Genomic DNA, 25,214 nt, shown 5'->3' on the forward strand with positions numbered 1-25,214 from the left:
GATGGCGCTAAACTGTGAGTATCCATGTCGTCATATTACTACGAGGGGTAGGCGGTGGGTATCTGGAGCGTCGATCTGCCGCCCGAAGATACCACTCTATTTCGTTGTCGGGCCGTCAACTGATTCAAGCCATATCACTTGCAGCACACATAGGTTCAGCATCGGATCAAACGACGAGGCCCCTACTCTGAATCTTATTGTAAGATGACTTCTCCCGTGACTACCTCTCCTGCAGGCTCAGGACCGAAGGTCGATTTGTCCAAGAAGCTGTCCGAGCTCCGAGTGAGTCGCAAGTCTCAATCTGGTCTCTCGTCACGAGAGCCTGCTCCTGTGACCCCTCGTCTTCCTAACCCGCCAAACCTATCATCCCATCAATACATGCGACCTGTTCGGCGCATTCTCTCGCGCAAAGACCACGAGACGTTTCTCGCATCGCCGACCTATACGCTGATCGTTGGTTTCATCTTTGGTCTTTCTGATTCCGTGCGAGGGCATGCGGTCACAGACTGCAAGGATCAGCCTGCCTCTGCCAATGTCTCGAAAATTCTTTCCGTGGTAGATCGGATTCGAGAGCTTCTTGACAAACATCCGTCGATTGACCAGGGCGGTTCAAGGTTCGGCAATCCTGCTTTTCGGGATCTGTTTGACGATGTGGCTGCGCAGAGCACATCATGGCATAAAGACATTCTTGGGTTACAAAATGAAGATGCGATAGCTGAGATATCTTCATATCTGATTCACTCCCTGGGATCAAGAGACCGTTTAGACTATGGCTCAGGACATGAGCTGAATTTCATGATGTGGCTATTGTGTCTTCGCCAGATGCAGATGTTATCGACTGCAGATTTTCGCATGATTGTCTTCAGGGTCTATCTGAGCTATATGCATCTCATGCGCGATGTTCAAGCTACTTATTATCTAGAACCCGCTGGCTCCCACGGCGTGTGGGGCCTGGACGATTACCATTTTCTGCCGTTCCTGTTTGGAGCAGCTCAGCTGGTGGACCACCCATATATCACACCGCTGGGCATCCACAACACGGCGATATTGGATGAAGAAGGGGACAGATATATCTACCTCGATCAAGTGCGGTGGGTGGACAGTGTGAAGACAGTCAAGGGCCTCCGGTGGCACAGTCCCATGCTGGATGACATCTCCGGCGCCAAGAACTGGCTGAAGATCGAAGGAGGAATGAAGAAGATGTTCATCAAAGAGGTTCTGGGCAAACTGCCCATCATGCAGCATTTTCTCTTTGGCAGCTTGCTCCTGGCGGATCCCAGTATGGGAGAGCGCACGGGTGACACCGAGGCGGAGGAGCTTCACGACCATGGGGATGGAAATCCCCATGCTCGACACACGGATTATTTTGGAGACTGCTGCGGCATCAAAGTGCCGAGTACTGTGGCTGCGGGAGCTGAGATGCGGAAACGAATCGGGGGATCAGGTCTGCGACCCATCCCATTCGATTAGCCAAAGAACTTATTCTACAATGAGTTGTTGGCACGACTGAAATGATCAAGCGTGTTAATATAATCAATAAAATCATTAAAAAAAAAGGTTCTCAGGGTTCAAGAAACCTACCCACAGAATAGTCCAACAATGAGAACACTAATTCGCTCTTTCTTATCGCCCTTCCCCAACTCCCTCGCCTCCCTCGCCTCCCTCTCCAGATTAGCAACCCGATTATAGGCCCTCCTGTCATTATCAACCTGCAAGATCCGCTCAAGTGACAATCGCGCATCCTGCAACTGACGGTCAATCACCGCGCTCACGGCCGTGAGCACCTCCTCTTCTGTATTCTCCGTCACGACGACCTGCATCAGCATCCCGTCCTCGGGGGCTCCAAGTCTCGACGCCCGCAGTGTGATCTGTTTGTCGCGCAGCTCCTGGCGCGCAGTCTCGAAAATCTCGCTTTTGGTTACGGGGTTTCCGTGCAGGGGGAAGTAGACGTACCAGGTGTGTCCGGTGGGTTTGGGGCCCCGGAGGCATTGGAGGAATTCGATGAGGCCCATTTTGGTTGATGATGCTGGTGATGCTGGGGTACAGAGGACTTCATGCTGAGTCTTATAGTCTGGAAGTGAGACATCCATCTGATGGTTGGAAATGGTGTCTGCCAGCAGTGAGAGAGGCTCTGAGTGGGAGAGCTTGAAAGTGTACAACGGGCTTTCATCGTTAATATTCAGAGAGAAGGTGAGAGACCTTGGAAGAAGAGCATGCATGTTCTAGACTTTTGAAAGGTGGCAATGCTCTTGTCCTCAATAACTGCTTTATCGCAGTATAAGACATCAACTAGACAAAAGCACACCAGACAATGGCATCATACATATCCAAGCCTTCTTCTCTGCCTATCTCAACCCCCAACCCCCATCTCCCCCCAGACCGGATATCACCTCAATCACACCAAAAAAAAAGAATCAAATAAACAACCACTCCTCCCCTTCCCCTCCAGCAAACCACCACCCCACACACAAGCTCACCCTTTCCTAAACCTCTCCTCCATTCCCAATCTTCAACCTCCCCAACCCCCTCTCCACCCCAACCCCAACCCTAACACCACCGCTCATCTCCCTCGCCATCCGCCAAAACTCCAACCGCCGTTGCGCAATCCCATACGCTGCCCTCCAGATCGCCTCGGGCCGCGTATACCGCCCCCGAACCTCAATCACGAAACCGCGCGTAGTCTCCGGCGACGAGGAGATCTGGTACCGGCCCGCCTGCAGGGCGGCGCAGAGGGCGTCGAAGAGGATGATGTTGCAGTGTGCGTAGCTGGGGGATAGAGGGATGTGGACGTACCATGTCGATGGGCTGGTTTGGGGGAGAGAGTTGTCTTCGCCGTTGCTGTTGCTGCTGCTGTTGGAGGGAGATTGTGACATGGTGTATTTGGGAATGGTAGAATGGGTTGGAGATGAAGATTATTCATAAATAAGGGGCATATACATATGTAAGTATTAGAGACATGCTTGGATGCATCTTTTGGTTTCAAAGGACTATCAAGGTGGTATGAAAGGAGAAAGGGGATGGTGGGTGGGGGGGGTTCCTTTTACCCTAATTTGGAACAAACAATGAGATGCGTGCCTGGAAAAAGTCAGCATGGAAACAAAGCCTAGGTATTTTTATCCGTCATGTTGATATGGATGTCGACAAGGCAGAGGCTCCAGAGTCCAGACATGACACATAACCGCAGCGTGGAGTCCTTCTCAGAGAACAAAGGGATGGCAAATATGGATACATGTGTATTCGAAATAATCTACAGAGTATACTCCCATACCCATTCCTGCTCAAGCCTGACAGTCTCAGACCCTACTTTTCAGGAACATTGCAACCTCTTCAACCCCATTACCTATTAGAGAGCTTCGAAAAGACCATCACTATTGTATACTACAGCCCAAAATACGCTAAACTCAAAACAATCCAAATCACATGACCTCCCATCTACACCCACCCATACAACGCCCATCACCCAGCCAAAACCCCACGAAGTACTCCGTAAAACCAAACAGATCAGACCCTCCCCCCCAAACACCTTCAGACTAAACAGGCAGGAAAAAAAAAGGGGGAAACAAAAAGAAAGAGAAAAAAAAAAAAAAAGCAAGGTCCTCACACTACGGCACCCCACCCACTCAAATGGCCCCTGGCGACGAATACGCCGCCGGCGGGGGCGGCAAACTCAAACTCAAGGGCCTCAAAACGAGCGATGGCCGAGTAGACAAGAAAAAGAAGAAGAAGAAGGCCAAGAACGTCGACACGGAGGCTCTCGCGTCACCGGCGGCAGCGGCTACGTCCGAGGACGCTGAGCAGCGCAGCCGCAGTCGCAGCGAGGAGCAGCACAGCGGTGAGTATGACGCCGCCGGGGTAGGGAAGACGGAGGCGGAGCGGAAGTACGAGGAGGCGAGGAAGAAGCGGGTATGTATAATCTACATCTACTTTTTTTAAAGGATGGGACGCTGATGGGGTGATTGTTTCATAGCTCCTGGAACGTTTGAAGCGCGAGGGCGTCAAGACTCACAAGGAGCGGGTGGAGGAGTTGAATAAGTATCTCAGTAGGTTGAGTGAGCATCATGATATGTATGTCCTGTTTTTCTGCCCTTTGGGTTTTGGATGTTGTGATGCATTGGAGCAAGAGACTGACGTGATATGGTATAGGCCGAAGATTGGACCAGGATAGACATAGTCTTTTTTGTTTTGTTTTTTTTCCCCTATTCATTTTATGCATATATTCTTCTACTATTTATCCATGGCTTCAAATTAATGTAATTTCTCCTACGACTATGGGGTAGAGTTTCCAATATCTGGTTTCAATGTTTCTCGGACTAGGATAGGCCAATGTCCAAGACAATAGTGCTTGCATGCTGTTGTTGTACATCATATGACATGGTATCGTTCGCAACCCGGGATTGCTGGCGAGCTACGCGGCCTGAACTATGAAACGTGGGATACCGCATCCCTGTCGTCGCCTCACTATTGCTTATGAGAGTCACATTTTGCGGAAGCTATACGATCGTGCCATTATGATATGTCCATAGATGGCGGAAGCTCCCGATAGATCCCATCCGTCAGAAACAAAAGAGAAATAGAGATAGGAGAATTTGATCGTCTCAATGGCTAACTAGACAATAGTCTTATGGTCACAATTCGATCCCGTGCAACAAATTGAGGATGACAGATAAGAAATCATTGAACTCCAATGCATGAACGCCAGGCGTATGATACTGAGATAGTCAAGAACCAAGTAAAATCGAGAACCAAAAACGAGCTTTCCCCAATCCAAGAGCCTAGTGAAAATAGAAGATGAGCGGCGAACTGCCACCCATAGAGAACGAATCGATAGAGATTCCCCAAACCGGCCCAACGCTTCAAATTGAGTCACAACACCGCGCTAAATTCCAACGCGCTTAATCGATCGCGACGAAGGATGAGTCGAATGATAATAGGAGATGTGAAAACGGTCCACAAGCGGCGAAAAAAGAAAGTCGTCCCCCAGGTGGCTCATACGCCCTTGATGACCTGTGTCCGCTCGCTGTTGAGCTTATCGGCGTTGCGAGCATGGGACTCCTTCTTGCAATCCTCCAGCCCCGTGCAGGAGTGGGCCTCCAGCATTCTGTGTTTCGAGCAGTAGTGTCCACTGCAGAAGCTGCAGTCTCCGACGATCCGCTGAGCGGCTTCCTTGCATTCCTTAAAGTTGCAGCGAGGCTTGCGGGGAGCCATGTTGACGATGTGACGGGGGTTTGAGGGTTTTGGAGAAGAGGAAATGTATTTCAGTTCGTTCTCGGACTGGTCGTCACGTTCGCTTAATGAGCTTGAAGCTGCACGAATTCGAATTAATGAGGACGGTGAGAAAGGTTGTTGTCGTGGCGGAGAGATGGCAGAGATGGCGAGGCTGACAGTAGTAGAGGGACGAGTTGGCGGTGGCGAGGGTGCGGTGTGTGAGAGAAGGAGTTGCGAAGAGGATAAGGAAGAGAAGCAAGCAGACGAGACGGTCAAGAAGCCAAGCAGATAAGGAGGAAGGAAGATAAGGTGGTCAATCGTTCCCTGGTGGGTTGGCTATATATAGAGGTCTTGTCCGTCAACGGAGGATCGGAGAGCAGACCGATAATCGGAAAGCACGGGAGTGGAAGAAAGAGGAAAGGGAAATTGAAATGTCTGGTTTGTTTCTTGAGACTGAAGGTGGCAGTGAGGCGAAAAAAATAGGAAAAGTCAATTTAGACAAACGGATGGAGGAGAGAACCAGAGAGACAGAGACAAAGGAGGCGAAAGACGACCCTTAATAAGAACGGAAGGGAAATTGGGGGGGGGGGGGGGAGAAGGGATGAGGAGAGGGCCAGACGACACTGATGAATAATACTTATAATACTTATGTATTATTGCAAAGGGGAAGGAAAGGAAACTGAAAGAAGGAGTAGAAGAATGGCACGCGCTGAGTCACAGCAGCAGTACTTTACAATTACAATAAGTCCAAGGCGATGGAGCAATAGTAGTAGAACCATCTACGTAGGAGGAGGTTTAAGTGGTCACATAGTACGTAGCATGATAGTACGTCCCAATGCCGATAGAGGTACTAGTGTCGCCGCCGATCCAACAGGGGGGGGGATTCATTTAATACATTTGGATTGCTAGACTGCTATTAGTACTCTGTACATATTTCAAACTAGACTTTGGCCAACTTGATTTGACTACTGTAAATGGAATTGCTACCTACTTAGTTAAGTAGTGTCCCGACTCCCGTCCTTACCATGGAGGCAAAATCGGGGGTGGAGCCCAAAAAAAAATTAAAAAAAAAAAAATAATAGGAAATAAAATAAAAGGAAATGACGGATTATTTTACATTCAATGGAGCGATGAAGGAAGCTTCGAGTTCCAACTGAAGACTTGTTCGGATGCACACGAGGTCTGTCTGGTGTTGATTTGGTTTGCCTTCGGTACCAACTTTGGCGTTCTTTGGGTGACGAGACCGTAAAGACCTACTACCTAATAGCGACTACGGGTTCTGCGGTGATTGGTACACAGCCCGTCTCATAAATTTGACGATTTTCAACCGCCGTGTCGAGTGTCAATTCATATTGTATCCATTGATGGTTAAATAATAGTCATAGGTTGGTACAAGCAACATTGTACAGTACCTAGCTAGGTAGCTAGCTGTTGGCGAGATTAGCGCTGTAGTCGACATGGCGGTTTCATATGGGTTGATGGACCAACAAGGAGATGGCCAGACAGATCACCAGACGAGCTCAATCATGGAATCAGCAAGATGAGACTGTACAAGTGTCCTGTCCTCCCGATGACCACGACATCTGTTCCCCTTTCTGGTGGTGAGATGACGACTCCTATCAGTGCCTCTGACCCCTTTGGAGTTTGGACGCACCGACCGTCAAATAATAATAATAATTATTATTATTATTATCTATCGACTTGATCATTGAGCTATGAAAAGAATCCAGCAATGATTCAAATTATCCATAATTCAAGTTAAATTGATCGTCCTCTACGAAAGAGGCAAGATACATGATGGGTCTGGTCTTCTCCCTGGGATCGTCACCTCAACAACCTCAGTCCTCAGCAATGCAGGTCATAACCGCCGGAGCAGATAGATGACGGGAGGACATTGGCCGCAAATCGCAATCCATCCGCCTGATTGTGATCTGCTGGCATTGAAGGTTCGCATGAAGAGGATGCCTTGCTCGATAATCAGAAACTGGGATCTGTTGGGGTGGGATCACGCAAAAACAAGGCGCTCTAATCTGCTCTTACTACTGACTCAATAGTTAATCCTCCATCCTATTCCTCTCTGTCCAAGTGACCTTCAACTTCAAGCCTCCCGATGGCGCTATTTCTGAGGCTTCTCCGCACCAGGAACAGAGCGTCACGTGAACCCGTCTCTTCCCCAACCAGGCTCTTTGCATTTCAGATCAGTAGCCCAGGGTAAAAGCAAGCATTGGAGTCGAACAGTCTCACAGAGAATCCCACGTATATATATTATATATATCTATCTATCTATCTCTACAGGTACACCGTACACGATCGATTCAGAATCCATCCCTTGACAGACAGGGATGAAGAGTGCGTCCGAATTCGCTCGGGGAATCGCTTCCGAGGGGGAGCTTGCACTTGGAGTGCGGAGTAGAAGCCGTTATCTGAAGACCAAGTACAGTGGTGGACAGCCTGTCTACGAAGGAACAATTCTCAAAGCATCGTGAATCGTGATAAGCTGGGTCTTAATTTCCAGACCCTATGTATGTCCTTAGTACGAACTTAATCACTCACTACTGTATATGCTAGATAGATAGTTAGTCCACAGTCAACCCGGGAAACGCCACTACCTGCACCAGTGCCTTTCCACCTCACAGATACAGCACAGCATGCGTTGAGTTGGCGGGGGACACCGCCGTGGTTCCATCAAAATCACTTGGATGGACTATGCGTACCGTTAACAGGACATCAGGCACCCCAGCATCTTATCCTGTAACCAAAATATGTACTCCGTAGTCCGTACTCCATATTCCATACCCGGCAATGAGCTCGGATCCTACAGTGTACAGTGTAACAGCGTCCTCTGTACCATGCAAGGTAGATAGCTTATGGAGGACAGATTCTCGGTACTCGGTACCTACGAAGTACAACTAACTACATACATACAAGAGATCCCCTCCTGGAGTATACGGAGTACTGTATAACAGCCTAGCTCCCCATTCCCATACCCGATAGTCCATCTCCATCTCCATCTCCGTCTTCGTCTCCGCACAAGCTAAGCCACTCGATAAGCACCAAAAAGTAAAATAATCCATCCATCCATCTATCTCTCTACCTCCGAGTTACAGGTGAGGCGGTTAACCCAACTCAACTCAACCCAACCCAACCCCTCCTTGGGAGAAACCACTTGGGCGCATCAGTCAACCTGCTGGGATCCACAGTCATAGCGGTGACCAGCACACCACCATGCCCACTGGGATGAACAAATAACACACATATCTCGGGATCTTCCAGATTATGCTTCCTTTAGTGAAAGGCATACCTGGAAATGGATTTCCTTGCCGCAGAGAGAGTACGGTTGTTAAACTTGTAGATACGATCTACTGTAATTTGATCTACTTGCCTCCTGTAGGCAGCCAAGATGAGTGCGAATAAGTATAAAATGCTCCACAGTTCTGCACACATATCTGACTTGTCATGTGGATGTTGAGGGCGAGATGGAGCGGGTTGATCGGCTTCTGTGTCCCTCTGTACAAGGGTGGGAAGGATGTGCAGTGCCTGGGTAGTAGGTACTAGATATGTATGTACTATGTAGATACAGGAAAACCCACCCTGGTTCTGCTTCGTGGACAATGCGTTGTTGCGGTTAGAGCGTCGGAAAGAGGAATGGTCTACGAAGTACCGTAAATCCATCGCCAACGCTTCTGCAGACTGCAGCAGGTAGATATCTACTTATGTAGGCCGTAGGTAGGCTGATGGAGCATCGGGGAGACTGAGAGCTCAGATCATCCCTGTCCGTGCACTGATAGGCACATGCATAGTTCCACTGCAGTAGTGTCCTCTGTCTACTTAGTATTTAAGCCAAGTAGCTAGTTATTCGAGTTGCTCAGGTTGAGATTGGACTGACTAGGGTGGCGGAGTTTGTAACTCCAAGTCGTCTCATTCGTCTTGACTTCTATCTCCTCAGGTCTGACCTGAGAATACTTTCATTTCTCGGTTTCACGGTGGCAACCAGACTATTTGTAACGAAATAGCAAAGATATCATGTAAACAAAAAAAAAAGTAATACAACAAACGCCTTTTGCCGAACAATGAAACCCCCCATCGGAAAAAGAGCAGTAGCAATAGCGCAAGGGAATCCCAACGAGCAACGACTAACGCCAGGTTCGCAATACCACACTCTCATTACAGCCCCATCTCCTTCTCCTGGCCGGCGCCTGGATCCAAGTAGTCTTCCTTCTCGGCCGCCTCGTACTCATTAACAAGGTCCATCACCACGGATCGCGCTTCGTCAAACTCCCCCAGTCCGTCCGTAAAGGGGCTCTCCTTCTTATACTGCTCCAGGAAGGCATTGCGCTTGCGCAGGCGGTCGTACTGTGAAACGATCCGCTTGAAGAGAGTCGCAACAGACGTGTGATTCGCTAGCATCAGCCCGCTGACACGGTGCGTGTTCTGTATGTAGGGAGACTTCTTGGTGAGCGCCACTTGGATACTGGCCGGGCCCCAGGGGATGAAGGATGCCAAGCGTCGCTCGCGGATCCGCAGCAGAGACTTGTGTACGTCGGTCGGATCGGCTTCACCCTGGATGATGTTGAGGATGCTCATGTAGCAGCTGGATTTGCTGGGGTTGATCGAAACCATGCGGTTCTTCGGCTGCAGTAGGCGACGCATCACATCCAGAACGGTTGTCTTTCGGACCGTCTTGGCTTGTTCCACATTATCACCGGTGAAAGGCGTGTACGATGTGATCAGGAAGTGACTGCGGGGCGTAGGAATAAGGGAGGCGATGATCCCAACGAGGTCATTGTGCATATAACCGGGGTAGCGGAGGGTGGTGGTAGAGGCTGACATGACGGTGGAAACCTTCCGACAGTTAGTCACCGGTACGATAAGGAGGTTGTACGGTTCAGCAGAACTCACAAGTTGATTAGTCTGTTGGAACGAAGGTTCTTGCACATGGAGTCTGTCTGCAACGATTCTCGAAAGGGCGCCGTTGTCCAGAACAACCTATACCGATTTAGCCATGTCATACACAATATTATCCTTGAAGCCGAAGAACTTACCACTGAGTCGGCATTTTGTGTCAATCTTCTCATGGCTAGCAAACTGTTGTACGGGTTGACCACGACATCCGCGGATTGGGTATCAGGAAAGACAGAGTACGTCTGGATCAGCTTTTTTGGGAAACGATCGTTCATCCGCTCCAGAATGAAACTCCCGAGTCCCGAACCGGTTCCGCCTGCAATCGAATGTAGGAACATGAAGCCCTGTTACAAGACATCAAGATCAGCCATGCGCAAGTGCGGCCGTCTGATATAGCCAGACTTACCTCCAGAGAATCACTGCCATCCGCTTCTCGATCGATCATGTCAAAGACCTCTTCCTGTACCACTTCACCCGCAGCATAACCGGCACCCCAGTTGTTTCCTGCGCCGATTCCTTGTTGACCGATGAAGAAGTTCTCCGGGTTGTAGATATTCTTGTATGGCCCGCTCTGTATAGAATGGAGTACCTATTTCACACAAAAAATCAATCCAAATCCAGAATTGTGCGAACTATCATCGGGTCAAGGGTGGGTGTTTTCGTACTCTGGGTTCTAGGTCCAGCAGGATCGCTCGGGGGATATATCGGGTATCATCACTCTGTAATCATCGCAGTCAGCTCATTGCTAATTCATACACTCTGTCTTCCACTGGAAAGCGAAGAAGTCGTACCTGGTAGAAAAACACATCCTTGCGGTCTCCGCCCTCTGTCGCAAACTCCTCCAGATTCCCATCCTGACTTATTCCGTGCTCAAGGCATAGCTGCTGCCAAAACTGACTTCCCACTGCACATTGAATCAGTTAGCGAACGAAGCCTTGATGCCCATAGAAAGCGCGTATCCGAGTCGTGATAACTCCCACGACGGCGGAGGTTGGGTTGCGGCGGACTTCATACCATTGTTGCCGCACTGGCCGGCTTGAAGTGTTATTATTTCTCTAGTTCATCATTAATATCTGTCGCATGTAGTCGAGAGATCAAACAAATCGCAGAAAACTCTCTGGGTGGTGCACATACCTGGGCATCTTCTTTCCCTTGACCAGAAGAAGTCGAGGTTATAGCCTTACGCGTAGCGCGTTTGCGCGGGGAATCTTGCTTTGGAGAAGGTAGGTGGGGGCCTGCCTGAGGTATGCAACTTTGAGATCGACTGATAATAAAAATGACCTGCTGGTAGCAACATCAACAAATGAAATAGACTGGATTTACATTGATAGTGATCTATTTTCAGAGTCGATAGTAAAATTTGTTTGATTTAGATCATATATTTTCCTTTTCTTTTGTACAATTGCAATGTCCTCTGCTCATATCCGCTAAACGCAGGCAAACATCAATAATCCCTTGAATCCCATTATGCCGAGATCACAAAGTCATCTATGCAAAAGATGTATCCTGGTGATATCACTCAGGCTCGACAGGGCTCAGCTGTTGCTAACCACAGTACGACCAACTTGCTCTTCAAAGATAGCAAAAGTAGCCCAAGTGGTCGTCAGAATCCTGCTTTGCAAGCTGTCACAAGCATTCCAGCACCAGCAACCACGCCATCGACTATCCTCACTCGACGGCCTTGGCGTTCGCCATACACTCTGATGCAGCCATCTCTCACTGCTTCCTCCATGCCTGCCATTCCCGCGCAGCCCATGCAAATCGCACTCAGAGGATGCGGTGTGCTCTTGATAAGCCTCTCTGTCGCATCGCTGATTCTCTTTCTCACTTCCTCAGGTGCAGTGGTATGTAGTTGAACGGCCGTCAACCCAGTGGTTTCCACTCCCGCAAAACGAGTAGACGAATTGTGACTATCACCAGAATTGACAAGCAATTCTGTGACGGATTTGGTCAGCTCGTCTTTCCAGATGCTCCCCGTAGTGACTATGCCGAATGTGTCTTTTGCTTGTTCCTTTTCTAGGCCTGGTCCACCTGATAGGTTGAAGGAACTGGTCAAAGAGAGGGACATCAAGACGCTAGCTTCGAAGATGCCAGTGGCATATTTCTTGGTCTCCTGATCCAATTTCGCAATTGCATCTTTCAACATGCCGACGAGCGGATGAGCCGAGTAGCAGGCAATAAGAAACGCATCGTATTTTGGGAGGAGCGGCTCGACGAAGGGTTTGCAGTGTAAGGCTGATGTGACCGAGTCTTCCCCCGAGTTGATACTCGGCACTCCGTCAATAACACGCCCATCTGGAAGTGTGACGGGCTCAGTCGGGGCCGTGAAGTAATGGAATTGCACGTCTGTATAGTTTAAGCTCTCAACAATGGGCTTGAGTGCATCCGTCATGTGCGTCGATGTGTTCGGGTTGACGATGAGCACCGAGAACCGGCGGTTGGCTCTTGATGCAGCCATTTCGCTGTAGTTCGTTGCAATAAATGAACAGCGATCTTGATGATTTTACTTCGTTACTGATCTGATTCCGGCCAGGTCACTTCCGATTATAGCTTTATGCTAGATTCATGGGTCATGTAGGGGATGGAGAGCGATTCGCGGAGTCAAAAGCTATTCCCCTGCTTTTTCTCCGCCAGCTCTACACTAGTAGATGGAGTGGAACTTCGGCATCGCTTGAGAGGGCTAAAGCTGGAGTAATAGCAATTAATAATGGCAACAGCAAAATGATTTCGTGTATGTATTATAGCATCCCATAGTGATAAAGGGCTGTCTTCCTATGTGTGAAGCCATCCCAAGTCCCAACAGGCAGGTCAATGCGGGGAAGATAATTATCATCGTCATCCCACTTTGATGATGCTTACTTCGTAAGCTTACTCCGTACTCCGTAAAGCATCAACCCATGAACATGAACAGGTTCCCATCCCTGTGACGGCCATGAAATATCCCGATATCTCCTTGCTTAAGTCCTAAAGCCGTATTAATAATATAATTCAAGAAAGGCCAAAATTCGTATAAAGAGAGCGAAATGATCCCACGAATTCGTCATTCCACGAGCGTCGACTCTAACCTTGCTCTTCCGTCAATTCCCACTCTTCTTTTAAGAGACCGGCAGTTGAGATCACCTCAGGTTGACCACCACATATCCCATCGATCGCCAATATGCCGCTAGTTGTACCAATCAATACACCAAGGGTTATCCTTGGATTGATGACCTTTGGACCGGACGAGTCCAAAGGTGCTCGAATTACATCCCTTGACGAATTCAACAAGTGCCTGGATTATCTCCAGTCGCAGGGCTATAATGAGGTCGACACGGCGCGAGTCTATATCGGAGGACAACAAGAGGCTTTCACGGCACAAGCCAAGTGGAAGGAGCGTGGATTAACCCTGGCGACGAAATGGTACCCCCATAGTCCTGGTACGCATAAACCTGATGTTATCCGCGAGAATCTCGAGCTGTCCTTGAAGGAACTGGGGACCAACCAAGTGGATATCTTCTACCTTCATGCACCGGACCGATCCGTGCCCTTTGCCGAAACATTCGAGGCCGTCAATGAGCTGCATAAGGAAGGGAAGTTTGTGGAGCTGGGCCTCAGCAACTACACTGCCTTTGAAGTTGCGGAGATTGTCACTCTCTGCAACGAAAGAGGGTGGGTGCGACCCACCATCTACCAGGCAATGTACAATGCGATCAGTGAGTCCTGTCCTCTCTAAGCATTGCTCGTATCAATAATTTCAACTGACCTTAAATCACACAGCGCGCAACATCGAAACCGAATTGATCCCTGCCTGCAAACGCTACGGGATTGACATCGTGATCTACAACCCGCTTGCTGGTGGTCTGTTTTCTGGCAAGTACAAGACGCACGACATCCCCACGGAAGGAAGGTATAGTGACCAGACATCATCTGGACTGCTTTACCGCCAGCGTTACTTCAAGGATGCGACGTTTGACGCTCTGCGCTTGATCGAGCCGGTCGCTGAGAAGCATGGCTTGACCATGCCTGAGATTGCATTCCGCTGGGTCCACCACCACTCCGGGCTCAACATGGAGGAAAATGGCCGCGATGGTATAATCATCGGGGTCAGCAGCTTCGCGCAGCTGGAGAGCAACCTCAAAGATGTCAAGAAGGGTCCCTTGCCCCAGGAAGTTGTCGATGCGCTTGACCAAGCTTGGCTGGTGGCCAAACCAACCGCACCCAACTACTGGCATCTTGATCTGAAGTATACGTATGATACCAAGGAGGCATTGTTCAAGCCCAAATCGAAGGCCTAGATCGATATCATATGCTCAGCTTGAACGACACAAGAACCTTGATACCTCGCGGGGGCTTGAAGCCTTTTCTGCAATGTGAAGCTTGTAGATGTCATGTCTGTATTGAAGATAAAGAATCGAAGATATACATAGTAGATAGGAACTGTTAGCAATTGATATGCCGGCGATCTCACTATATCACTATCTATCTACTCCGTATATCTATATTCTATCTCCACGGCTTCCACGGCTACGCCACTTGCCGAAAATGAGCCGAACAAAATCCTTGAGATGACGGATGATTTTCTAGCGTCAATCTGTTCAGACCCGCTTTGGCTAAGAACCAGGGAAGACTACAAATGTCACGAAAGAGAGAGGCAACTCAAAATCGAAAAAAAAAGAACCAGCAAGAATCTTCACACAAAGATGGGGAGACAGGATGATGGAATTATCTTATTCTGAAGTATATCGGGATTCTCGGCAGCTAGCCTTCATTGTCCACCTTTACTATAGTTATGGATTTTCAGCAAACACCGGAGCCCGAGCATCACACTCGTGAGTCGTGATTAGTATGGAACTATGGATGGAAGACCGGTCCGTTGTGGATCTCCACGCTTTCTTGACCAGAGAATTTCGGCAACAGGCTCCATTTTCTGGCCTGAGACCCAGATCCCGATTGCTAATGACCACAGCGGTGACGAGTTGCTTTGAGAGGGCAGAGTTGCCAAGCAGGACCAATGATGAATTTTTATGGAAATCGCCCTTAACTACTGAAGCTTGTCCTTTCACGCGGAGTCGAGAGTTGAGGGTTCTGGGTTGAGAAGGGCTTATCGCAGTATGTGTCTGTGATGAGAAGGGTACATCTATTGACGATGGACAAGATCATCAAGTCGTGTCGAATCTCGCTTTCGAGTTTGCCCAGTAGTAGCCGACTGGACAAGGAAGAACAAGATGTATATGAATCTCCATCAGATCAGGGGGAGGCAACTCCAGATATGCATGAATGCCGCTCTTCTCTCAACGAGGACTTGCCTGCAAAGCATCATATGGGCTGGCGACGGGTCGTCTATAACTTCACACCAGCGTACGTCTTTGGTTTTCAACACACCCGTTGCCAGTTACTTTTGAGCCTCTCTCTAATGCAAGAAACGCAGATGGTTCTCTGTGGTGATGGGAACGGGGATGGTCTCCACTATTCTATATACCCTTCCATATAACGGCCGTTGGCTGTATTGGATATCGATCGTGATCTTCGCCGTCAATATTGGCATCTTCGCAGCATGCTGCTTGCTGAGCTTCCTCCGCTACACCATGTACCCGGAGACATTCAAGATCATGTTGACTCAACCAGCTCAGTCCATGTTTCTAAGTACGATTCCACTGGGACTGGCGACCATTGTCAACATGATCTGTTACGTGTGTGTCCCAGTATGGGGGTATTGGGTCGAGGATCTCGCCTGGGCCCTGTGGATAGTGGATGCTTCTCTTTCGATATTGTCAGCATTATGTCTACCATTTTCGCTGTGCGTTGGCTCCCATATTATCTGGTAATCAATCAATGGACTCTACTGATCAAAAACAGCATGTCTCAAGATGTCGACGCCCAACTCTCGTCGATGACCGCCATCTGGCTTTTGCCGATTGTCACCTGCGTTGTCACATCGGGAACTGGAGCGATTGTTGCAGGTATACTCTCGAATACCCAGCATGCATTGTGGACAATTGTTGCGAGCTACGTCCTATGGGGCGTCGGCATATGCCTTGCCATGATGGTCTATGTCATATATTTCCAGCGACTCACTATGCATAAGCTGCCGCACAAGGGAGTCATAATGAGTGTGTTCCTCCCTATGGGACCTTTGGGGTCCGGATCTTTCGGGTAAGACGTCCACCGAGTTTTCAAAGCACGATATCCTGACTTTCCTCCTCTCAGCGCAATGAAATTAGCCGAATCTGCCAAGGCTGTCTTTTCGATAACTTATACATTCCGCGATAGTTCTGCCGCCTCGATAGTGTATGTGTTTGGGGCTATGACTGCTCTCATTCTTTGGGCGTTCGGGCTTCCCTGGCTTTTCTTTGCTTTTGCATCCATCCTGAAATCCGGACGGTTCCCATTCAACATCGGCTGGTGGGCGTTCACCTTCCCGGTAGGGGCGTATGCGATGGCAACATGTCAGTTGGGAAAGGAGCTCCCTTCTGCATTTTTCAGAGTCTTGGGAACTGTAAGTAACTCCAAGCATTTGACGAGGCAAATGGACGCTAAGGTGCTCGTTCTAGATTCTCTCTCTGGTGGTCGTGATTCACTGGGCAGTCGTCTCCGTTGGCACATTAGGAGAGGTTATCACCGGGAATTTCTTCATTACACCCGGCCCTGACAAGATAAATCAGAAACAAGAAGGGGGGAATGACCCCGAAGACATTGCATAATGAAAAAGACATTTGCCTTCATTAGTATTTTCTGAACGGAACTCGGAATCCAATATTCGGATGCAGTGATGCGCCCTCCCAAATTGCAAAGAATGCGAGAATGTCATTCGTGAACTGGTACACAGCAGGCGGCTGTCACATTCAACTTTTTCCACAAACCTTGTGGATTTGAACATAACACACATCTGCTTCGAGACTCGGAATGTACAGAAGCCCGGCAGTCTTATTCAAGCCGTGCAGCTCTGCAATGAGAAGTGAGAGGGAACATGTATCACAAGAGGGCAACACAGACGCTTCTGTTCGACAAGTCCGTCAGTGCCGGAGACGCTGGCATTACTCCCACATGAAAGATTGCATCTTCATACCTCGATGTCGATGCCTTGCTGAATGACTCTTGCGACCGAGTTTACCGTTGCATCCGAATTCCAGATGGGGAAGAGGGTAGGATTGAACTGCGATTTTTTTTTTTTTTTTTTTTGCATTTTCTAACAACCCTCCAGTCTCCCAATTCTGGTCGTGGCCTACGTCTATACACCAATCTGCGCGTGAAGAACCCAGACAGTATGCTGCAGGTATCGCTTCCACGATGCAGCAGTTTGCCACATAACTGAAAGACACCATGGTAGCCTAGTATATGACGCCCTTGCTTCCGGGTCTGGACCGGTATTTGATTGGAACATGGGATCAGAAGCTTCCGGCAGAGGCCCTTAGCTTTGTTACATACTGCCGATATGCTAGCATTCCAGAACTTCTCGTTAGCCTCAATCAACGATTATGCTTTCTCGATGTGGACATCCATTCCCTGCGTAGCGATAGCAGGAAAGCAAGCTATGAGATCGGCGAGCGATCAAACAAAGGAATTAGGAAGGAATTCCGCAGACTACAACGGTCTGAAGAATCACTCGGAATAACAAGAAATGTAGGAAGTCAGCGGCGAGAAAATCCAGATGATATCAATACCCTTTTCGCCAAACAATGGTTTCTTCTACCCAGGTCCCATTCATTGGCAGCCCTTCAGCATTCTGACAGTTGCTGCTGTTAGAACCACACACTACCACAGACTCAGTGGCGGTTGGACTCTGAATCAAGGGGTTCCATGCCTCCGCAGGGTGTCTTTGGAGGGTTCTTGCTTAAGTTATCGGAGCTGAAACGGCTGCACCTTTGTTCAACCCCAGCCATGGACAAGCTCTAGTCGTGTGATATACTGTGGGACTTGGATTGATAACAGGATCATGGCGGTTAGACACCATGGCGCCCCTTGTTTGCTATGGGAGTGGTTCTTCTGATAATGATAACACTGTCATATGGGAAGGATAAGCGCTTAAATTGAGCACCATGGCCCCCTCCAACCGGAGAATAGGATATAGCGTGTAAATATATTTGTAGTCGATTTACGTTCCCTCGATCCTCGCCACGATGTCCGTTGTCGTTGCTCGCCCTGTGAAGAAAGAGGTTATCTCGGACATCGAGCCTATCTCGCCTTTGGACTCTGATTTTGAAAAGACCCCCATTGCTATCACGCGAGTGCTATCATGTACACAGAAGTCAGACTTAGGTGACCAACGCAAAGACCGTCGGTCCTGGTTCCGGTGGTCAAAGGGCCAGGACCTGAATGCCATCGCTACTCAGCCGTCTGTATATGACGACCCGGAACTGGCAGAGGAATATAGGCCACGAACAGATTGGGAGAATATCCACCGATTCGATCCTTCAGCGAGATGGACATGGGGCGAAGAGAAGGTCAGCCGCCTCTTGCGAATTCCTTGTGCATCGAAGCTGACGGCGATCTAGAAAGTTGTCAGGAAGATCGACCTTCGTATCACCGTGTGGGCCTGCATAATGTTGATGGCTCTGGAGCTTGACCGGTCTAATATCCGTGGGTATACCCATGGCCAAAAAAAAAAAAACAAAAAAAAAACAAAAGCCCGGTCCAAAAACTGACGTGGTGTTCAGAGCAAGCCAATGCGGATAACTTCTTGCGCGACTTGAATCTATCCCGAGACGGTCAGTCTACATAGGGCAGAAGTACCGTTTCAATCAGGCTGATACGGGCTCTGCCTTTCCTCTAGATTATAATCTAGGAAATACGATTCATAAGTTATGCTATCTACTCGCCGAACTGCCTGCACAGGTCATTGCGAAATGGGTCGGTGCCGACAGATGGGTCCCCATTCAGATGACATCGTGGTCGACCATTGCTCTATGCCAATTCTGGCTCTCCGGCAGGACGTCGTTCTTGTGCACCCGAGCCCTTCTGGGGCTGCTCTCGGGAGGATTCACGCCAACGGTGAGTGATGTCGTTCCTGAAGATCACGGGATGTTCTGTGCTCATGCCTGGGTAGATGATCCTCTATCTATCATACTTCTTCAAGCACCATGAGCTTTCCATCCGACTTGGATTTTGGTACACAGCGTCTTCTGTTGCTGATATTTTCGCCGGGCTCTTGGCCTATGGCATTCTGCATCTCCGAGGAGTCGGCGGCCTTGCTGGTTGGCGTTGGCTCTTTCTGATTGAGGTCGGTGACCAAACAGTTTTATTTATGGTATCTCACTCCTAATCGGATACAGGGCTTGCTCACTCTGACGCTTGGCTTACTCGCATTTGCCCTGATGCCCGCATCTCCAACACAGACGGCGAACTGGGCGCGAGGCAAAGACGGATGGTTCACAGAGAGGTTCGTTCCCTGGCCTGCTTTCTGCTGCGTAAAAAGAAAGACATGCTGACATGAAAGGCAGAGAGGAGGTCATCATGGTCAATCGGATCATTCGAGAGGATCCGAGCAAGGGCACCATGCATAATCGCCAGCCATTAACTCTCAAACTCATCTGGAGCAGTGTCACGGACTTCGATCTGTGGCCACTGTATATCATTGGTCTGTTATTTGTTATACCCAACTGTGAGTATTGTCTCGTATCCCTTGACTCAACTGAAATAAGCTAATTTGAATAGCAACAATATCTCAGTACTTCACTCTCCTCATGAAAGACTTTGGATTTAGCACTTTCAAAGTCATCCTTTTGTCCATCCCATACAATGTATGTCATTTCAAGACCAAACTTTGATACCTGATGTTTACTGACTGATAACAAGGCCCTGGGCGCCGTAACACGACTTTTCATCACATTCGGAGCCGAGGCTTTCGGGTCCCTTGCATACATGGGCATTCTAGCCCAAGTTTGGATGCTACCAATGCTCCTGTACATGAATGTAGTCAATTTTAGTCAGATCAACAAGTGGGCTGCATGGACAGTCCTCACATTGCTACTCGCTTTCCCAAACCGTAAGCTCTTTCGCTATCTCTGCTTTCGAGATTGATACTGATAACACCTCAGCGCATGCAATGCACGCTGGATGGAACTCCCGCAATTCAAACAGCGTACGAACGCGAGCAGTCGCAGCAGCACTGTACAACATGTGCATGCAGATGTCTTCAATCATCGCTTCAAACGTGTACCATGGCTGTAAGTCTGGCCAAATCCATCTGTGACCGCCCATTGTTTCTTGGCTAATTAGGCATCCACTTTCGATCTTGTAGGGGATGCACCGCGCTATGTCGTCGGAAACAGAACGCTACTGATCATCGTTTGCACGAACATCCTCCTGTATGGATTGACGAAGGTATACTATGTGCTGCGGAACCGCCGGCGAGACAGGCAATGGATGGCCATGACGGAGGACCAAAGAGTCGACTATGTTGCGACCACCAAAGTCGAGGGAAACAAGAGGCTGGACTTCAGATTTGCACATTAACTCAGGACTGCATGCATACGTAATGGATCTTGGCCTCAGAAAGCCGTCGTGCATTGTGACTCGCTCTTAGCAATAGAATCAAGATCTACTGAGTAGGGCTGCCTCAGGCACAAGACGCCAAGAGCCTAGGTTCAGGTGATAAGGCTATCATCACGTGTCAGGGTCAGCGTCACGGTCCCAAAGCGGTAAAGAGTGTGGCCTACAACGTAAGGCTGCGACTGCGTTTGGATGCGACGCTCTCCATGTCCCTATTCCTATTAGTATGGCCAGATATCCTCCGTCTTAGCAGACATTCTCTGATTGTATGAATTCCACATAGTTGCGCTAGGGTTATTTTCTTGAAGAGGCTTGCGGACCCAATCCCCTAGTCTCAGATCCGCGGACATCACTCAGTATACTACTTGGCAAACGTGGCCGCAGCAAAACGACCTCATCGGCCAAGGAAGCGCATTCTTTAAAGAGCTGCATGTCCCCACGATCTCAGCGACCGTTTCGTCCTGAGGCAGGCTGAATTCAATAGACACGGCCGTATGTCCGAGCATTTCTGCATGGATGAGCCATACACTGCGCCGATATCTCCTTCTTTCACCTTCGCATCGTTGCAAGACGCTGCCGATCCTCCATCCCAGCGATTTCTAGACGCTTAACCTCTGGAATCCGCCACAGGAAAGCTGGGAGACTCTTCTCCGTTCGCCTTTGTCATCTCCCGTGCAGGACCATAATACAGACGATTAATTCATTGTGGCTTTATCCAGTACACCAGCCGCGGGAAATTCGGAGGAAGGTAGGGAACTCGCGCCGGTCCTCGACTCCCACGAATCGGATGACGAGATGTCGCCAAATCGTCCAGCTGTACATCGTCCGTTAGACGGCCGCTCCCATCAACCGTTACTGCAGGATGAGCGACGGCGGTTATCGACCACGAGCTTCGGCAATGGTGACGCGGAAGGCAGGCCGATGCTGCACCATACCCGGCGGCCGACCATCAGGACCCCGGAGTATGCTGCGGAGATAGCGACTCGACGGAAGTATATGCTTGCATCAGGGTTTCTGCTTCTGAGCTTGGCCAGCTTTGTGGTTCAGACCGAGACGGCGGTGTACATCCAGCATGAGCTCCATTGGGATAAGCCATATTGTATGCTGTAAGTCAGAAAGGAATCCCATGAGGGTCCATCTGTATCGGATACCGTCTAACTATTCTGTGCTTCCTCATAGCTATCTCACCCACGGTTCTTGGGCTCTTCTATGGCCCGTCCAGCTTCTTATCCTGCGGTTACAGAAAAGAAAGCTGTCCTGGGATGCTTTTTGGCGACGTCATGTTTATTTACTGCGAACTACGGCACAGATGGTCGAGTCGAGAGATTTACATCTTACGTCGCGCGACTATCACCGGTCACCGATTCCCTACATGCTCAGAACGACGGCCTTCGTTACGGTTGCTCTGACGGTTGCTGGTGGATCGTGGTATGTGGCCGTCAATCTGACGACGGCTAGCGACCTCACCGCGATCTACAACTGCTCGGCCTTCTTCGCCTACGCCTTCTCTATCCCGCTGCTGAAGGATAAATTGCGATTTGACAAAGTGTTTTCGGTGGTCGTTGCCATCGTCGGAGTACTGGTGGTTGCGTACGGAGATCGGCACGAGTCAACCACCGCTCCAGATGGCACACCTGGCCAACACAAGCGCGATGCATCACGCAGACTCGTGGGGAATATCATCATCGGCGTCGGAAGCGTGCTCTACGGTCTGTACGAGGTGCTATACAAGCGATTCGCCTGTCCCCCGGAGGGCACCAGCGCCGGCCGGAGCATGATCTTCGCCAACACCTTCGGCAGTCTCATCGGGACTTTCACCCTACTGGTCCTCTGGATCCCCCTGCCCATCCTTCATGTCCTGGGCTGGGAGGAATTCCGATGGCCCACCGGCGAGGCCGCGTGGATGCTCCTCATCTCCGTTCTCGCCAATGCCAGTCAGTCAACCCCAATCCTTCTGTCTACCCACCCTCTTCCGCATATCAAACGAATACTGACCATTCCCTAGCATTCTCCGGCTCCTTCCTCGTCCTCATCTCCTTGACCTCCCCGGTTCTTTCTTCCGTTGCCGCCCTCCTCACCATCTTCCTCGTCGCCATCGTCGACTGGCTGCGCACGGGTCAACCTCTCCCCGCCTCGTCCGTCATGGGCGGCATCCTCATCATCCTCGCCTTTTTCCTCCTCAGCTGGAGCACGTACCGCGAAATGAACGAGGAGCGGAAGAAGTCCATCGAAGCAGAGGAGATGGAATCCGATCCTGATGAATGATACTAGACTATCATAACCTGTCTTATATTTTAGACAACTTTCTTTCTTTCTTTCTTTCTTTCTTTCTTTCTTTCTTTCTTTCTTTCTTTCTTTCTTTCTTTCTTTATCGTTTTGCCTCAATTGCGTTTGCTATCCAATAGACCGAATCTCCTTGATGGAGGGATTGATCTCTTTGCTTTTTGCTTTTCTTTTTGTGCTTGGGACTGTACAATCTACACGTTCCGGGTTTGTGGGGTTTGGCTTTGCATCCGGAGCGATGCGGGAGGAATCGATAGAGGTTTGCTTAAAGACCAGGAGGTTAGAGAACTAGAACACCTAGAAGAGATATACGGATTCACATCGGAGCAGGGAGGGAAGAGAGAACTTGACAGTGCACTGCTTATTCCAACCAGGCTCGCTTTGGTTACTTCTATACTAGCTACAAAGAATCGAAAGGGGAGGAGGTTGACGTCCTGGAAACCATATATGGCATGATTCTCAGAAAGGTTCTCGAAGGGGGTAAGTGTAAAGGAGGCTAGATATCGACAAGAGTGTTTGATGAGGATTGCGGAGTAATGAAAGAGCAAACTAGCTGGTGCCGAGTTTGGCCAAGGCACGGACCCCTTGTTCCTCCCATTCTTGCTTGGACACCCACATATCCTCCTTGTCGGCGATCTGGCAAAGGGTTAGAGATGTCGGTTATGGACGGGAGGGAGACATGGGTGGAACTTACCAGGTTGGCGAGCACGGCACCACCCAGGAAGACCATGTGTCGTCGTCGAGGCGGGTCCTCAATGCGGACCTTGAATTTCTGCAGAAGAGTAGAGTTAGTCTCGCCCGAAACCTTTGCATTAGTGCTTTGGGATGGACCGCGTACACCCAACCGCTCGGGGTCTCCGTGGAGTACCCGGGTCAACCACAACTGCTTCAATTCCTTCTCCAACCGCGATGGCAGACCGGGGTACATGCTGCTTCCACCGCTGAGAACAATGGCCTTGTACAAGCTTGAGCGGACGTCGACGTCGGCTCCCTGGATGGTGTTGAACAGCAGCTCGGCCATACCGGGCTGATCCACGTCCACCAGGTGCGGTTGGAAGAGACACTCGGGGGCTTCGAAGCGCTCGCTTCCTACTCGGATGACTCGACCGTCGGGGAGTGTGTATGATTCGACCAGGACCGTGGTATCCTCGGAGAGCTTTTTGTCGAGCTCCAGGTCGTAAGAGACGTAGCAGAGCTTCTCCTTGATCTGGCGGACGGTTTCGAAATCAGCGGTACGGTTGAGCGCGTAGCCGCGACGCAGGAGAAGAGCGATCAGATTCCGGGTGACGTCGCGACCGGCGACGTCCAGCCGGCGAATGTGGTGTTTGAGAACGGTGGATTCATAGACGGGGATAATATGCGTGACACCGTCACCGGAGTCGACGACCACACCGCTGCTGAGACCTAATGCGAACGACGAATGGAGCCGGAGTCAGTTATCGCATGCCGATCGGGGTGGCACGCCTTTCCGCACTTACCCTGAGCGTACAGAGCCAGCACAGCCTGGATAGCCACATAGACACCCCCAAACCCGTAGTCCTCCAGCATGACCTCGCACATCTTCTCGCGGTTCTTCAGGGGGTTCATGGGGGGTTCGGTGAGGAGGATCTTGCGCCCTGTAGGATCGATCTTCATCTTCTCGTAGAAAGTGTAGTTCCATAGGTGTTGCATGTCATCCCATTTCTTCACGATACCGTTTTCCATCTGTTATTGCGGCGGGAAACAGCCAATGGTCCCTCGTATTAACATGTCTGTCGGATGGAGGAGGACTGGGAGGATTGAGGGGGATGTCGGGAGGGAAGCACGCGCATCCTTGCGACGACGCAGCGAAACCCAACTGGCAGGTGAACGTACAGGATAGCTGATCTGAAGCATTGATCTGGCGGCGGCTGCTTCATCTCCGCACATGATATCCTTGACAACAATGTCGCCGGCCTGCTCTTCGGTTCGCAGGATGGGCCGCCCCACTATCGAGGGGAACTGGTGCTCTGGGAAGTTCTATCGAGGGGCGAAGAGCATGTTAGCAGGGAGTATTGAGGGACTGTTGAGATCAGATGGACATACCTGCGCAGCATATCCGACCTTGAGGAAACCAGTTCCTCCGTCGAGGACTAAACGGGGAGATTCATTAGCTGGCGGAACGGGGAGGAAGCTGCCTGGAGCAGGAGATGCTCACCAATGGGCATTTCCGCCATGGTGATGGATGAGGACGAGGCTCTTTCTGATCCAGTCAATTCCTCTGTCGAATAAAAGGGGAGTTTTCAATCTCAAAGAATGTCGTTGGAGATGGAGGATGTTTATGGAGCGTGGATATGAGGGGAAGGAAAGGGAGTTTGGGCTGGAGCCAACGTAGTGAT

General features: G+C 49.9%; 11 protein-coding genes across 11 annotated transcripts, besides 7 other annotated features; 6 read left to right on the forward strand and 5 right to left on the reverse strand.

Moving 5' to 3' along the window:
- Nucleotides 1-204: 204 nt before the first annotated feature.
- Nucleotides 205-1,470, forward strand: ACLA_022000 (serine/threonine-protein phosphatase 2A activator; the record flags this gene model as incomplete). The annotated part of the gene is made up of 1 exon (XM_001268911.1): nt 205-1,470. One exon carries the CDS (start codon nt 205-207, stop codon nt 1,468-1,470), a length of 1,266 nt encoding a protein of 421 aa, XP_001268912.1.
- Nucleotides 1,471-1,577: 107 nt separating this feature from the next.
- Nucleotides 1,578-2,873, reverse strand: ACLA_022010 (uncharacterized protein; the record flags this gene model as incomplete). Its single annotated transcript, XM_001268912.1, has 2 exons — nt 1,578-2,199; nt 2,614-2,873. 2 exons carry the CDS (start codon nt 2,871-2,873, stop codon nt 1,578-1,580), a joined length of 882 nt encoding a protein of 293 aa, XP_001268913.1.
- Nucleotides 1,641-1,664: a microsatellite.
- Nucleotides 2,452-2,556: a microsatellite.
- A 751-nt stretch (nt 2,874-3,624) lies between the features above and the next one.
- On the forward strand, nt 3,625-4,165 carry ACLA_022020 (DUF1754 domain-containing protein; the record flags this gene model as incomplete). Its single annotated transcript, XM_001268913.1, has 3 exons — nt 3,625-3,903; nt 3,968-4,065; nt 4,144-4,165. 3 exons carry the CDS (start codon nt 3,625-3,627, stop codon nt 4,163-4,165), a joined length of 399 nt encoding a protein of 132 aa, XP_001268914.1.
- An 821-nt stretch (nt 4,166-4,986) lies between these two features.
- On the reverse strand, nt 4,987-5,205 carry ACLA_022030 (AN1-type zinc finger protein; the record flags this gene model as incomplete). Its single annotated transcript, XM_001268914.1, has 1 exon — nt 4,987-5,205. The coding sequence occupies one exon, from the start codon at nt 5,203-5,205 to the stop codon at nt 4,987-4,989; it is 219 nt and encodes a 72-aa protein (XP_001268915.1).
- A 3,118-nt stretch (nt 5,206-8,323) lies between these two features.
- Nucleotides 8,324-8,353: a microsatellite.
- Nucleotides 8,354-9,369: 1,016 nt separating this feature from the next.
- Nucleotides 9,370-11,249, reverse strand: ACLA_022040 (gamma-tubulin mipA; the record flags this gene model as incomplete). The annotated part of the gene is made up of 7 exons (XM_001268915.1): nt 9,370-10,191; nt 10,248-10,451; nt 10,514-10,696; nt 10,773-10,826; nt 10,899-10,988; nt 11,037-11,142; nt 11,242-11,249. 7 exons carry the CDS (start codon nt 11,247-11,249, stop codon nt 9,370-9,372), a joined length of 1,467 nt encoding a protein of 488 aa, XP_001268916.1.
- A 461-nt stretch (nt 11,250-11,710) lies between these two features.
- On the reverse strand, nt 11,711-12,565 carry ACLA_022050 (aspartate/glutamate racemase family protein; the record flags this gene model as incomplete). Its single annotated transcript, XM_001268916.1, has 1 exon — nt 11,711-12,565. One exon carries the CDS (start codon nt 12,563-12,565, stop codon nt 11,711-11,713), a length of 855 nt encoding a protein of 284 aa, XP_001268917.1.
- A 699-nt stretch (nt 12,566-13,264) lies between these two features.
- On the forward strand, nt 13,265-14,381 carry ACLA_022060 (aldo/keto reductase family protein; the record flags this gene model as incomplete). Its single annotated transcript, XM_001268917.1, has 2 exons — nt 13,265-13,799; nt 13,864-14,381. 2 exons carry the CDS (start codon nt 13,265-13,267, stop codon nt 14,379-14,381), a joined length of 1,053 nt encoding a protein of 350 aa, XP_001268918.1.
- Nucleotides 14,382-15,355: 974 nt separating this feature from the next.
- Nucleotides 15,356-16,787, forward strand: ACLA_022070 (TDT family transporter; the record flags this gene model as incomplete). Its single annotated transcript, XM_001268918.1, has 5 exons — nt 15,356-15,444; nt 15,515-15,883; nt 15,943-16,239; nt 16,294-16,582; nt 16,638-16,787. The coding sequence occupies 5 exons, from the start codon at nt 15,356-15,358 to the stop codon at nt 16,785-16,787; spliced, it is 1,194 nt and encodes a 397-aa protein (XP_001268919.1).
- A 458-nt stretch (nt 16,788-17,245) lies between these two features.
- Nucleotides 17,246-17,265: a microsatellite.
- A 938-nt stretch (nt 17,266-18,203) lies between these two features.
- Nucleotides 18,204-20,538, forward strand: ACLA_022080 (putative MFS transporter; the record flags this gene model as incomplete). Its single annotated transcript, XM_001268919.1, has 11 exons — nt 18,204-18,527; nt 18,579-18,663; nt 18,741-18,791; nt 18,857-19,074; nt 19,130-19,303; nt 19,356-19,462; nt 19,524-19,684; nt 19,738-19,823; nt 19,879-20,068; nt 20,121-20,249; nt 20,324-20,538. 11 exons carry the CDS (start codon nt 18,204-18,206, stop codon nt 20,536-20,538), a joined length of 1,740 nt encoding a protein of 579 aa, XP_001268920.1.
- Nucleotides 18,682-18,710: a microsatellite.
- Nucleotides 20,539-21,369: 831 nt separating the features above from the next.
- ACLA_022090 (putative DUF6 domain protein) lies at nt 21,370-22,839 on the forward strand (the record flags this gene model as incomplete). The annotated part of the gene is made up of 3 exons (XM_001268920.1): nt 21,370-21,680; nt 21,754-22,508; nt 22,580-22,839. The coding sequence occupies 3 exons, from the start codon at nt 21,370-21,372 to the stop codon at nt 22,837-22,839; spliced, it is 1,326 nt and encodes a 441-aa protein (XP_001268921.1).
- Nucleotides 22,840-22,876: 37 nt separating this feature from the next.
- Nucleotides 22,877-22,943: a microsatellite.
- Nucleotides 22,877-22,944: a microsatellite.
- Nucleotides 22,945-23,406: 462 nt separating this feature from the next.
- ACLA_022100 (actin-related protein 2) lies at nt 23,407-25,052 on the reverse strand (the record flags this gene model as incomplete). The annotated part of the gene is made up of 6 exons (XM_001268921.1): nt 23,407-23,493; nt 23,552-24,261; nt 24,336-24,561; nt 24,712-24,855; nt 24,922-24,968; nt 25,034-25,052. The coding sequence occupies 6 exons, from the start codon at nt 25,050-25,052 to the stop codon at nt 23,407-23,409; spliced, it is 1,233 nt and encodes a 410-aa protein (XP_001268922.1).
- Between the last annotated feature and the right edge of the window lie 162 nt (nt 25,053-25,214).

Source organism: Aspergillus clavatus, genomic scaffold (genome assembly GCF_000002715.2).
Source record: "Aspergillus clavatus NRRL 1 1099423829805 genomic scaffold, whole genome shotgun sequence".
NCBI classification, from domain to species: domain Eukaryota; kingdom Fungi; phylum Ascomycota; class Eurotiomycetes; order Eurotiales; family Aspergillaceae; genus Aspergillus; species Aspergillus clavatus.